General features: G+C 42.7%; 1 protein-coding gene across 3 annotated transcripts in view; it reads right to left on the minus strand.

Moving 5' to 3' along the window:
- Positions 1-15,368, minus strand: part of LOC106573897 (3',5'-cyclic-AMP phosphodiesterase 4C) — a 153,633-nt gene that overhangs the window by 60,800 nt on the left and 77,465 nt on the right. Inside the window, exon 1 of one of the 3 annotated variants that reach the window (XM_082962743.1) lies at positions 1,372-2,092. The exons of the other annotated variants lie outside the window; for them this stretch is intronic. Coding sequence (XP_082818869.1) covers positions 1,372-1,457 — 86 coding nt within the window. The 5' untranslated portion in view covers positions 1,458-2,092. Of the gene's footprint in view, positions 1-1,371; positions 2,093-15,368 lie in introns of those variants that run through there. 3 annotated transcript variants of the gene reach the window in all.

Below are 15,368 nucleotides of genomic sequence, written 5' to 3' on the forward strand. Positions count from 1 at the left end.
TTCAGGTTATGTCGATATAGGACTTGTTTTACTGTGGATATAGATACATTTGTACCCGTTTCCTCCAGCATCTTTACAAGTTCCTTTGCTGTTGTTCTGGGATTGATTTGCACTTTTCGCACCAAAGTACGTTCATCTTTAGGAGACAGAACGAGTCCCCTTCCTGAGCGGTATGACGGCTGTGTGGTCCCATGGTGTTTATACTTGCGTACTATTGTTTGTACAGATGAACGTGGTACCTTCAGGCATTTGGAAATTGCTCCCAAGGATGAACCAGACTTGTGGAGGTCTAAAAAAAAAAAAAATCTGAGGTCTTGGCTGATTTCTTTTGATTTGCCCATGATGTCAAGCAAAGAGGCACTGAGTTTGAAGGTAGGCCTTAAAATACATCCACAGGTACACCTCCAATTGACTCAAATCATGTAAATTAGCCTATCAGAAGCTTCTAAAGCCATGACATCATTTTCTGGAATTTTCCAAGCTGTTTAAAGGCACAGTCAACTTAGTGTATGTAAACTTCTGACCCACTGGAATTGTGATATCGTGAATTATAAGTGAAATAATCTGTCTGTAAACAATTATTGGAAAAATCTACAAAGTAGATGGCCTAAACCGACTTGCCAAAACTATAGTTTGTTAACAAGAAATGTGTGGAGTGGTTGAAAAATGAGTTTTAATGACTCCAACCTAAGTGTATGTAAACTTCTGACTTCAATTGTATGTTCTTCTTGTATTTATGTTTTGAGAAGGCAACTACATTTTGAAAACACATTTACTGTTTTGCAAAAGGCTACAGAGTTCTATTATATCTGGTGAGCTATTTTTTGAAAATCAACAAAATTGATCCAAAAATTGCTTGTATGCGATTGAGAAAAATTGTAAAACAAAAAACAAATAAAAAAACTATAATTTCTGAAACTGAACATGTTACAATAAATTCAGTTGCTCCATTTAACCCCAAAAAACAGGAAGTCCACTGGGCAAAAATGTGCCTGTTTGAAAAACTTACTCGCTTCCTCAAACTAAAAGCTGTTGGATAAACTTCTGTAAAGTAATTGTACTGCTTTTACAAACAAAATCATAGCCACAAACATTTTCACACAGGCATCACAGCTACTTCGAAAAGCTAAATCGGCACCTAATACAAACCTGTGCTGTGCAGTCATGTTGTACATGAACCAGAAGGACACAAACACATTTCACTGCACCTAACCCGCTGTATATGACAATAACAAAAAATCATGTTTAGTCTGAAACCACAACTGCTTGGATTGAGTTTGAATTGACTGCAAAAAACAAAGGCCATTTAAAACCTAAAAAAGACTCAAGATAACCACGAACCCCATACAAGATTCGGTCCTACATACATACCCTAAGCAGGAGTGTCTCCGACCATGGCTGCTTGGGCCATAGCCAAACAGGCTCCCTTTCCTTGGAAATCGGTGATCTTTGTTCATTGTGGGTCAAAGCTTCTGGCTGCTAGAGTATGACTTGCTGGGCTGACAACGAAAAAAGAGGCTCCACACACCCACAACAACTGTGAGACGAGCTGGAGCTCAGATGGAGCTCATCCTCTCCGAAGGGCTCTCCTGCCAGGGCTGTAGCCACCACATGCTGCTACCGCCTGGGAAGACCCCGGGAGCGGTGGGTGGGTAGGTGGGTGTCCCCCGACCAGCCCCCCGATCACAGGTGTGCTGCCCTTTGGGCAGGGAGAGCCAGGTGGAGGGGAAGAAAGGACGCAAGCCCTTCTGACGCACCAGGATACTGGGGTAACTGTAGGTCATGAGAAGGGGAGAGGCTGGGGAGAAGCAGAAAATATAGGAACCCCAAGTGCTGTAGGCTACACAAGTCTCAACAAGACCAGCAGTCTTCAGTCGGTGCTCCAGATAGCTTTCTTGAATAGCTGTATTAGCATTCCATTTTGAGGTTGTCTCTTCTGTTGTCCAAACTCCAGAGACGGATTCTTAAATAGAACTGCTGTAGAAAGTCCTTGAAAGATAAAAATGTCCTCTCTTAAAACAAAGTCTCTCACAGTCTTTCTCTGTCTTTCCATCTGTCTCTACAGAAAGGGGAAATCCTCCATGATCCAGTAACCTTCAGCAATGTGAAAAAGAGAAGGGAATGAGGAACGAGTGAGGAGGGCAGAGCGAGGGTTGACCTCTCTCCGCAGTGTGGGAGAGCTTCCTCCGTCCCCAGAGGTGCTAGCTGTGGGGGCTGCAACCAGGGCCCATACGAGTCCCCTCAACCGTTTTGAGCTTCTCAGGAGGATATCAACAGTTAAAGTGAAAGAGACTGAAAACACAACCTTTCAGTAAAGAAGGAATTGGATTCAAGAAACTGCGGCAGCGTTGGCATCTTTTGAGGAAAGGAAAATCCAAGACTTCATCGAGTATGCCAGAAGCAGATGGTAAAGTTGGAGATGGTTGCAAAATGGTCAAAAGTATAACTTGCACACCTACCGTATTAAAAAGGCGGACGGAGAAAATGTTTATAGTGAATAGAAAACTCCAGTAAAAATAAAAATAGTTTAAAAGTTTTCTGATACCTTCTGATCTTGTTCTTCTTTGTATGTCTGGACTTGTCAGTTTCTGCTGCTACTGGGTCTCTCTCTATCTCGCTCTCTCGCCTGGCAGCCCTAGCCTAGTTAAGGACGACATGTGGGATCGACATGCCTCCCAATGTGGCTTCGTTCCCCCTACAGCTAAGTAATGACATGGTGCATTGTTGGATTCCACGAATAAGGGGTTGCAGGGGGTGAGGGTGCACACATATGTACTCAGGTGGAGTTTCTAGGTGCACACAGAGACAACACACACACACAGACAGAGACAGAGACACAGAGAGAGAGAGAGAGAGAGAGACAGACACACAACACACACACTGAAACACACACATGAAAAGCAGACGTAGAGTCTGCACCCAGGGATAAAAACATCAGTGGAGGTTTTCAAGCCCTGTAGTTAGGAAACATACAAAAGTGGCTTATTTCTCAGGAAACCGCTACCCACAACATACGCAATGTCACTCTTGCACAAAGCCAGTCCACCAACATATGTATATAACATATTTGCTGTACTATAGATGAGACTGTAATTGAGACAGCCTTTTTTACATTGTGCCACAGACAGGCCAGGGCTGGAATAAAAGCCTGCAAAGCCAGTAGTTTAGTTTCATAGAACAGGCAAACTCAGGCATGTTGGCTCTAATCGCTCTCACGCTACAGTAGCTGCAGACGCTCAATAAAATGCCACAGTAATCATCATCCACCCTGGATTGGGCTGAGAAAGGCCAATGCCCCTGAGCCTTGTACTATACAAAACCTCTGTCTCAACAACAAGACAACCTACTCCCTGACCTCACCTTTTTCCTAGACACTACACACCTTACAGGTGGCTAGAGTCAAAGGTCAAAGACTCCAGCACTCCAAGTCCTAGACCGTTCTCTCTGCTACCACACGTTAAGCAGTACCGGAGTGCCAAGTCTGGAACAAAAGGCACCTGAACAGCTTCTACCCCCAAGCCATAAGCCTGCTGAACAGTTCATCAAATGGCTACCTGGACTATTTACATTGACGCCCTTCATTATTAATTTATCTTAAAAGTGTTCTGAACTGACTCTCTTGCACTGGCTATATGTACACTCCCTAGACTCTACCCACACACATACTACACTGACACTCCAACACACACACACACACACACACACACACACACACACACACACACACGTTGCTGCTACTCTGTTTATTATATATATTCTGATTTCCTAGACACTTTTACCCCTACCCTAAACCCAGGGTTGGGGAGTAACGAATTACATGTAATCTGTTACCAGCAAAAATATTGTAATCAGATTAGAGATACGTTTTAAAATGATGATTACTTCGAGGATTACTTTTAAATTCAGAAAGGATGTTTGTGTTTTCTCAATGACATTCAAATCAGCATTGAAAAAAGGTGCAAGTGTAAGTTTGTTCCACCTGAGTGAGTCTGACCACAAGTCAGACACTATGATGACACACCAAATGGGTTCGATGGATCACGGGAAAAGAGCAAGAATAGGTTTATGTAGGCTACAGTCCAAGCTGTCTTCCAATTGTGAGACTGCAGTCAGAATTCAAAGATTATCCAACTTGAATAAACGCTTGGAGGTAAGGATGACAGCAGTGGTGTAGTCCACGGTGATACGGATATCACTTATTATTGATATCTACATAGCGCATTAATATGACACACTGCTGCACTCTAATTAAGCTATTTGCACCTTACGGATTGTGGTTGTTGTGGATGGCTGTTCACAAATCTAAATGTGTATTTACACCCAATAATGGTTGAATTCAAGAAGTATAAACTACCTATCAATCATTGTTTTTGAAACTAGTGGACAGCCAGTGAAAAATGCACTAACAACAGCTGTATAGTGTGGATACCAGACTATGGAATAAAAGTGGGGCTTTTATTGCTCAATCTAATTCATGCTGATAAAAAAAAAATATATATATATATATATATATATATATATAAATCCATAGGCCTAATGGACACATTTTCAAACTCGCACACTTTTGATAGCGGATGTTACTACATCCCTTTTTGAAATTATCTATCTATCTATACACACACAGTACCAGTGAAAAGTTTGGACACACCTACTCATTCAAGGGTTTTTCTTTATTTTTACTAATTTCTACATTGTAGAATAATAGTGAAGACATCACAACTATGAAATAACACATATGGAATCATCTACCAAACAAAAGAAAGTGTTTAACAAATCTAAATATATTTTAGATTTTAGATTCTTCAAAGTAGCCACCCTTTGCCTTGATGACAGCTTTGCTCACACTTGGCAATCTCTCCACCAGCTTCACCTGGAATGCTTTTCCAACAGTCTTGAAGGAGTTCCCACATATGCTGAGCCCTTGTTGGCTGCTTTTCCTTCACTCTGCGGTCTAACTCATCCAAAACCATCTCAATTGGGTTGAGGTCGGGTGATTGTGGAGGCCAGGTCATCTGATGCAGCACTTCATCACTATCCTTCTTGGTCAAATAGCCTTTACACAGCCTGGAGGTGTGTTGGGTCATCGTCCTGTTGAAAAACAAATTATAGTCCCACAAAGCGCAAACCAGATAGGATGGCGTATCGCTGCAGAATTCTGTGGTAGCCATACTGGTTAAGTATTCCTTGAAATACAAAAAAATCACTGACAGTGTCACCAGCAAAGCACCCCCATGCTTCACGGTGGAAACCACACATGCGGAGATTATCCGTTCACCTACTCTGCACTCACAAAGACACAGTGGTTGGAAACAAAAATCTCAAATTTGGACTCATCAGACCAAAGGAGAGATTTCCACCAGTCTAATGTCCATTGCTTGTGTTTCTTGGCCCAAGTAAGTCTCTTCAAATCAAATCAAATCAAATCGTATTAGTCACAAGCACCGAATACAACAGGTGAAGACCTTACAGTGAAATGCTTACTTACGAGCCCCTAACCAACAATGCAGTTAAAAAAATACGGATAAGAATAAGAAATAAAAGTAACAAGTAATTAAAGAGCAGCAGTAAAATAACAATAGCGAGACTATATACACAGGGTACAGAGTCAATGTGCGGGGGCACCGGTTAGGACAGGTAATGTGTACATGTAGGTAGAGTTATTAAAGTGACTAAGCATAGATGATAACAACAGAGAGTAGCAGCAGTGTAAAAGAGAGGGGGGGGGGGGATAATGCAAATAGTCTGGGTAACTATTTGATTAGGTGTTCAGGAGTCTTATCGCTTGGGGGTAGAAGCTGTTTTAGAAGCCTCTTGGACCTAGACTTGGCGCTATTTCCTTTTTTATTTAGCAAATATTTGTCTTACTTTTTAACTCTGTACTGATGGGAATGGGCTCGTAAGTAAGCATTTCACTGTAAAGTCTACCCCTTTTGTAATTGGCGCATGTGACCAATAACATTTTATTTGAGTGTTAAATGACAGTGTTTGATCTCCCAGTTTTAGAACTTTTCATTGACAACAATCCCCCAATTAGTCACATCTACCTCTGTGCAGGTGATTGGGGGATAAGGAGCGAGATCTCACTTCTAATGAGCTGGGTCGTTAAAAAGTTCAGCAGGGAATGTTTGGTTTAATTGGCCTCCCAACAGCTTTGTGGCCCTGCAAGAACATCTCTAGCAGATTCTGTGGTTAGGGAGTACAAAATAAGTTATTTTTGGAAATAAACTGTAGCCAACTCTCCTGTAATGTTTAAAGTATGGTGTGTATGTTCCCTGGCAGTTCACTATCGAGCTCATTCCTATCCGCTGCATCTGGGCAGGATCCAAAAAACATATCGGTAGCCTACGGGTACACATACTACAACACAGACCAAAGGGACAGCTAAATTCTAAAATAAGAATTTGACACTTCAGTGACTCTTATCAGGAGTGGACTGGGGGTGTCCTGGAGTGTGTCAAAGTGCATCAGATTGTGTCCCCTCCCCTGCATAGCCCTGGGTCAGACCCAACCCATGAAAACACACCCAAACATGTGCTCATCAATCTGTCACTCAGTTGCAGCGTGGAAACAGTCTGAGTGGGACAGAGATTGGGAGAGAGGGTGGGGAGGTCTGTAGGCTTGGCTGGAGCTGATACCGAAGAGAACATGGGAGGCTAGATATTAAAATCAGGGGACCAGACAGAACACACACAGACACTATACATTTTTCTATAAAGGCCTGTTTGTCTTCCATGACTGTTAGTCAAGGGTAACCAGGGCAGTCTTATGTTATGGAGTTTTCCACATTAGTCCATGTTTGGTTATAATGAACATAGTTTGTTTATCAACCCCCTCTGTATGATTAATTGCTCCAGACGAAGGGGGACTAAGTGCATCAAAGAGGTGTGTGGGCAGTCCTCTTGCTAGGCCTGGCAGGGACATGAGTCTGTCACAGCAAGTGCAAGGTGTGTGTCCAGTCTGGTCACTGTGAGTGTGATAGCAAACTGAATGAATATGTGCAACATCTAAAACTGTTGACAGACGAGAACGGACAAATCTGGGAGGGACAACCAACTAGAAAAGGTGTAGGCCTACAAAGTAGTAAGAAGACAGCAGCCTCTTTTGCGGGAATTAAGACGTCATCGTTACACGGATTTACGTCAGAAAATAAAACGCCATAAATGACTTCGTAGGTGTGTTCTGTATCAGAGGTATGCAATACAAAGGCAGCCATCATAACTACAGTACAACATAAATCAGCCCTATCGCGTAAAGACTGCAGCTACTGTACTTCTGGTGAATGTCTGGCCAGCACAGGAGAATCTAAAGTGCTCTAGACAATTGCATCTCATCTGAAGTACTTTCTCTTCAAGTTTTATTAGTCGTTTGTACAGGATACACATGGTATACATCTTCCAACCAAATGCTTACTTGCAGGTTCCTTCTCGACAATGCAACAATAACAAATAAAGATAAGGATACGAGCATAAACTAAATCTTGAGAAGCAACCGCAGAAAGTGCTCGGCTGCCAACACATACCTTTATGATGCATCCCCCTTGAGTTTCTTCTGCAAGGCCTCACAGTTCACACTCCCTGCACTGTCAGAGGCTTTATTTATCTTCTGTGACGTTGATACCAGCCGCTAGCTTTTGTGCGTGTATCATCTGCTTAATGCCAATTTTCCTGACACACAAATGTAGTCAGTTTCCTGCCCTTGTTGCCTGAACGTGCACCTTGATTTCAAGTCAAGAGTTCAAGCCAAATACTGTGCAATGACATCTCAAGGTTTTGTATGGGGTCTTGTGGCAATATCATAAAAAAATATATAAAAAAAATAAATGCATCAGTCTACTCTCTCTTATACACAAACTAGGGTTTGTTAGCATGATCAAAATTAAGAACAAATGAAACCCTAAAGAATAAAAATTATATCAAAACTACTATCCAGGTTTCTGAGGTAAACATTGTTTTGTTGAGTATGGTGGATGAGAAAAAGACAGGCATTATTGCAGAGAAAGAGTAAGGAGGATGTTTTTGTTAGAACATATAGGATCCAAAGTGGATAAAATGAAGAGCAAGTGAGGAAACTGCTTCTCATCTATGATGATAGATGTGTGAATATTGGACTATAAAAATGTGCCTTCCTGTATTATACTTATGCTAACAAATAAGATAGTATTCTATTGAACCATTTACATTATGTTTGTATTCTTATCTTTTCTTATTGTTGTTGTATTGTCGAGAAGGACGGTGTATACCATGTGAATCCTGTACATATCAAATTAAATGTTATTTGTCACATGTGCCGAATACAACAGGTGTAGACCTTACAGTGAAATGCTTACTTACAAGCCCTTAACCAACAATGCTTTAAGAAGTTAAGAAAAATAAAATACGTTTTAAAAAACAGAAAATAAAAGTTAAATAATGAACAGTAAAATAACAAGCGAGGCTATATACAGGGGGTACAGGTACAGAGTCAATGTGCGGGGGCACTGGTTAGTCAAGGTAATTACGGTAATATGTACATGTAGGTAGAGTTAAAGTGACTATGTATAGATTATAAAGAGAGTAGCAGCAGCATAAAGAGGGGTCTGGGTAGCCGTTTGAGTAGCTGATCAGGAGTCTTGTGGCTTGGAGGTAGAAGCTGTTAAGAAGCCTTTTGGACCTAGACTTGGTGCTCCGGTACTGCTTGCCGTGCAGTAGCAGAGAGAACAGTCTATGACTAGGGTGGCTGAAGTCTTTGACAATTTGTAGGGCCTGCCTCTGACACCACCTGGTATAGAGGTCCTGGATGGCAGGAAGCTTGGCTCCAGTGATGTACTGGGCCGTACGCACTACCCTCTGAAGTGCTTTGCGGTCGGAGGTCGGTGCAGTTACCATACCAGGCAGTGGTGCAACCAGTCAGGATGCTCTCGATGGTGCAGCTGTAGAACCTTCTGAGGATCTGAGGACCCATGCCAAATCTTTTCAGTCTCGCGAGGGGGAATAGGCTTTGTCGTGCCCTCTTCACGACTGTCTTGGTGTGCTTGGGCCATGATAGTTTGTTGGTGATGTGGACACCAAGGAACTTGAAGCTCTCAAAATGTTCCACTACAGCTCCGTCGATTAGTTTTATACGACTAATAAAACTTGAAACTTGATGGCGTGGTAGGCCCCTCTGTGTAATTAACCTAAACTGGGTTGTTAATCCTGGCAAGGAAGCACAGATCATTCCCTTTTACTTTGACTCCCTACTTTTATGGATTGCAACAACAACAAAAAAATCCTAAACCCTGATGTGGGTTCAGCAAACCCTGACCTAATCTTAATCTCAGCCGTTAGGGGTTAAACCCTAAAACTGACCTTGGATCAGCTCTTAGAGGCAACTTAAAGGGATACTTCAGGATTTTAGCAATGAGGCCATTCATCTACTTCCCCAGAGGCTGATGAACTTGTGGATACCATTTGTATGTCTCTGTGTCCAGTATGAAGGAAGCTAGAGGTACAGTGCCTTTCAGAAAGTATTCACACCCCTAGACTTTTTCCCAAAACATTTGTGTTGGACTGAATTAAAAATGTAACAAATTAAGAATTTTTGTCACTGGCCTACACACAATACACCATAATGTGAAAGTGGAATCGTTTTTCAACATTTTTACAAATTAATAAAATATGAAATGCTGAAAATATTCAACCCCTTTGTTATGGCACGCCAAAATAAGTTCAGGAGTAAACATTTGCTTAACAAGTCACATAATAAGTTGCATGGACTCTCTGTGCAATAATATTTTTTAACATAGTTTTTTTTTTCAATCACTACCTAATCTCTGTACCCCACACATTCAATTATCTGTAAACTCCCTCAGTCGAGCAGTGAATTTTATACACAGATTCAACCACAAAGACCAAGGAGATTTTCAAATGCCTCACAAAGAAGAGCACCTATTGGTAGATGGGTAAAAAAAATGAAAAGCAGCCATTGAATATTCCTGTGAGCATGGTGAAGTTATTAATTACTCTTTGGATGGTGTATAAATACACCAAATCACAAAAAAGATAACGGCATCCTTCCTAACTTAGTGAACGGAGAAGAAGGAAACCGCTCAGGGATTTCACTATAAGGCCAAAAAAGTTTAATGGCAGTGATAAGAGAAATCTTAGGATGGATCAACAACATTGTAGTTACTCCACAATACTGACCTAATTGACAGAGTAAATAAAGTAATACTGCAATAAAGTAATACTGCAAAAACTTGGCAAAGCAGTTCGCTTTTTGTCCTGAAAAGAAAGTGTTATGTTTGGGGCAAATCCAATACAACACATTACTGAGTACCACTTTCAAGCATAGTGGTGGCTGCATAATGTTATAGGTATGCTTGTTATCGTTAAGGACTGGGGAGTTTTTCAGGATAAAAAATAAACGGAATGGAGCTAAGCACAGACACAATCCTGGAGGAAAACTTGGTTCAGCCTGCTTTGCAACCGACACAGAGATGAATTCACCTTTCAGCAGGACAATAACCTAAAACACAAGGCCAAATCTACACTGGAGTTGCTTACCAAGAAAACTATTAAATATTCCTGAGTGGGCAAGTTACAGTTTTGTCTTACAGTGCATTCGGAAAGTATTCAGACCCCTTGACTTAAGCCACATTTTGTTACGTTACAGCCTTATTCTAAAATGGATTAAATACACGTTTTTTCCTCATCAATCTACACACAATAGAACATAATGACAAATCAAAAACATGTTTAGAAATGTTTGCAAATGTATAAAAAAAAGAAAAAAGTATTCAGACCCTTTGCTTTGAAACTCGAAATTGAGCTCAGGTGCGTCCGGTTTCCATTGATCATCCTTGAGATGTTTCTACAACTTGATTGGAGTCCACCTGTGGTAAAATCTATTGATTGGACATGATTTGGAAAGGCACACACCTGTCTATATAAGGTCCCACAGTGCATGTCGGAGCAAAAACCAAGCCATGAGGATAAAGGAATTGTCCGTAGGCACATATCTGGAGCATTGAAGGTCCCCAAGAACACATTGGCATCCATCATTCTTAAATGGAAGAAGTTTGGAACCACCAAGACTCTTCCTAGAGCTGGCCACCAAGCCAAACTGAGCAATCGGGAGAGAAGGGCCTTGGTCAGGGAGGTGACCAAGAAACCAATGGTCACTGACAGAGTTCCAGAGTTCCTCTGTGGAGATGGGAGAACTTTCCAGAACGACAACCATCTCTGCAGCACTCCACCAATCAGGCCTTTATGGTAGGGTGGCTAGACGAAAGCCACTCCTCAGTAAAAAGGCATGACAGCCCGCTTGGAGTTGGCCAAAAGGCACCTAAAAGACTCTCAGATCATGAGAAACAAGATTCTCTGGTCTGATGAAACCAAGATTGAACTCGCTGTCTTGAACGCCAAGCATCACGTCTGGAGGAAACCTGGCACCATCCCTATAGTGAAGCATGGTGGTGGCAGCATCACACTGTGAGGATGTTTTGCAGCGGCAGGGACTGGGAGACTAGTCAGGATCAAGGAAAAAAATGAACGGCACAAAGTATAGAGAGATCCTTGATGAAAACCTGCTCCAGAGCGCTCAGGACCTCAGACTGGGGTGAAGGTTCACCTTGTAACAGGACAACAACCCTAAGCACACAGCCAAGACAACGCCGGAGTGGCTTTGGGACAAGTATCTGAATGTCCTTGAGTGGCCCAGCCAGAAGCTGGACTTGAACCCGATTAAACATCTCTGGAGGCGCCGTGCAGCGACGCTCCATATCCAACCTGACAGAGTTTGAGAGGATCTGCAGAGAAGAATCAAATCAAATTTTATTTGTCACATACACATGGTTAGCAGATGTTAATGCGAGTGTAGTGAAATGCTTGTGCTTCTAGTTCTGACCATGCAGTAATATCTAACAAGTAATCTAACAATTTCACAACTACAAGTGTAAAGGAATGAATAAGAATATGTACATACAAATATATGGATGAGCGATGGCCGAACGGCATAGGCAAGATGCAGTGATGGTATAGAGTATATACATATGAGATGAGTAATGTAGGGTATGTAAACATTATATAAAGTGCCATTGTTTAAAGTGGCTAGTGATACATTTATTACATCCAATTTTTAATTATTAAAGTGGCTAGAGATTTGAGTCAGTATGTTGGCAGCAGCCACTCAATGTTAGTGATGGCTGTTTAACAGTCTGATGGCCTTGAGATAGAAGCTGTTTTTCAGTCTCTTGGTCCCAGCTTTGATGCACCTGTACTGACCTCGCCTTCTGGATGATAGCGGGGTGAACAGGCAGTGGCTCGGGTGGTTGCTGTCCTTGATGATCTTTTTGGCCTTCCTGTGACATTGGGTGGTGTAGGTGTCCTGGAGGGAAGGTAGTTTGCCCCCGGTGATGCGTTGTGCAGACCTCACTACCCTCTGGAAAGCCTTACGGTTGTGGGCAGAGCAGTTGCCGTACCAGGTGGTGATACAGCCCGACAGGATGCTCTCGATTGTGCATCTGTAAAAGTTTGTGAGTGTTTTTGGTGACAAGCCAAATTTCTTCAGCCTCCTGAGGTTGAAGAGGCGCTGCTGCGCCTTCTTCAGCACGCTGTCTGTGTGGGTGGACCATTTCAGTTTGTCCATGATGTGTATGCCGAGGAACTTAAAACTTTCCACCTTCTCCACTACTGTCCCATCGATGTGGATAGGGGGCTGCTCCCTCTGCTGTTTCCTGAAGTCCACAATCATCTCCTTTGTTTTGTTGACATTGAGTTGGGGGGGGGGGGGGTGGTGCTGGGCCTGAACTTCTCTCTAGAGTAGAGACAAACAACCCCAGGACACTCGCATACCTAGCGCTCTGAACCTCACTGTCTCTCCCCCATATCCCCTTTTCATTCCACATCCACGATTACATCTTTCTGTTTGGAATTAATTGTACCCCAATAAACCTTTCTAGAAAACTGTGAGCTGTGTTTATAATTTAGGCTTATTGTCAGATAAGATTTACAATGTGTTGTAGATGTTGACTCAGTTGGTAGAGCATGGTGTTTGCAACGCCAGGGTTGTGGGTTCGATTCCCACGGGGGACCAGTATAGAAAAAATGTATGCATTCACTACTGTAAGTCGCTCTGGATAAGAGCGTCTGCTAAATGACTAAAATGTAAATGTGAATGTAAATGAGTTTGAGGTTATTTTCCTGACACCACACTCCGAGTGCCCTCACCTCCTCCCTGTAGGCTGTCTCGTCGTTGTTGGTAATCAAGCCTACCACTGTAGTGTCGTCTGCAAACTTGATGATTGAGTTGGAGGCGTGCATGGCCATGCAGTCATGAGTGAACAGGGAGTACAGGAGAGGGCTGAGAACGCACCCTTGTGGGGCCCCAGTGTTCAGGATCAGCGGGGTGGAGATGCTGTTTCCTACCCTCACCACCTGGGGTCGGCCCGTCAGGAAGTCCAGGACCCAGTTGCACAGGGCGGGGTCGAGACCCAGGGTCTCGAGCTTAATGAAGAGTTTGGAGGGTAGTATTCAGATGGGAGAATGGGAGAAATGGTGGTGGCAGCATGGGAGAAACTCCGCAAATAAAAGGTGTGCCAAGCTTGTAGCATCATACCCAAGACTCAAGGCTGTAATCGCTGCCAAAGGTGCTTCAACAAAGTACTGAGTAAAGCGTCTGAATACTTCAGTAAATGTGATAATTGTAATTTATTTTCATAAATTTGATAAAATTTCAAAAAACCTATTTTTGCTATGTCATTATGGGGTATTGTCTGTAGATTGATGAGTGGGAAAAAGCTATTTAATCAATTTTAGAATAAGGCTGTAACATAACAAAACATATCAAAATGTGGAGAAAGTCAAGGGGTCTGAATACTTTCCCAAATGCACTGTAAATCTGCTTGAAAATCTATGACCTGAAAATGGCTGTCTAGCAATGATCATCAACCAATTTGACAGAGCTGAAATACTTCTTAAAAGAAGAAATGGACAAATGTTACACAATCCAGGTGTGGAAAGCTCTTAGAGAATTTACCCAGAAAGACTCACAGGTGTAATAGCTGCCAAAGGTGATTGTAACATGTATTAGCTCAGGGGGTTGAATACTTTCATGAATTTTTTACAAATGTTAGAATTTTTCTTCCACTTTGACATTAGAGTATTTTGTGAAGATCATTGACAAAAATGTACAATTTAATCCCACTTCATAACACAACAAAATGGGGAAAAAGTCAAGGATTATGAATACTTTCTGAAGGCACTGCAGTTTCGTGAGCCAATGCTAACTAGCGTTAGCGCAATGAAGAAGTCTAGGGGTACTACTAGCATGCCAGAATCCTGAAGTACCCCTTTAAACCAGGCTGATAAAAAAACTATTTACAAATATACTGCTCAAAAAAATAAAGGGAACACTTAAACAACACATCCTAGATCTGAATGAAAGAAATAATCTTATTAAATACTTTTTTCTTTACATAGTTGAATGTGCTGACAACAAAATCACACAAAAATGATCAATGGAAATCCAATTTATCAACCCATGGAGGTCTGGATTTGGAGTCACACTCAAAATTAAAGTGGAAAACCACACTACAGGCTGATCCAACTTTGATGTAATGTCCTTAAAACAAGTCAAAATGAGGCTCAGTAGTGTGTGTGGGCCTCCACGTGCCTGTATGACCTCCCTACAACGCCTGGGCATGCTCCTGATGAGGTGGCGGATGGTCTCCTGAGGGATCTCCTCCCAGACCTGGACTAAAGCATCCGCCAACTCCTGGACAGTCTGTGGTGCAACGTGGCGTTGGTGGATGGAGCGAGACATGATGTCCCAGATGTGCTCAATTGGATTCAGGTCTGGGGAACGGGCGGGCCAGTCCATAGCATCAATGCCTTCCTCTTGCAGGAACTGCTGACACACTCCAGCCACATGAGGTCTAGCATTGTCTTGCATTAGGAGGAACCCAGGGCCAACCGCACCAGCATATGGTCTCACAAGGGGTCTGAGGATCTCATCTCGGTACCTAATGGCAGTCAGGCTACCTCTGGCGAGCACTTGGTGGCTGTGCGGCCCCCCCAAAGAAATGCCACCCCACACCATGACTGACCCACCGCCAAACCGGTCATGCTGGAGGATGTTGCAGGCAGCAGAACGTTCTCCACGGCGTCTCCAGACTCTGTCACGTCTGTCACGTGCTCAGTGTGAACCTGCTTTCATCTGTGAAGAGCACAGGGCGCCAGTGGCGAATTTGCCAATCTTGGTGTTCTCTGGCAAATGCCAAACGTCCTGCACGGTGTTGGGTTGTAAGCACAACCCCCACCTGTGGATGTCGGGCCCTCATACCACCCTCATGGAGTCTGTTTCTGACCGTTTGAGCAGACACATGCACATTTGTGGCCTGCTGGAGGTCA

This window comes from Salmo salar, chromosome 16 (genome assembly GCF_965601325.2).
Source record: "Salmo salar chromosome 16, fSalSal1, whole genome shotgun sequence".
NCBI classification, from domain to species: Eukaryota; Metazoa; Chordata; class Actinopteri; order Salmoniformes; family Salmonidae; genus Salmo; species Salmo salar.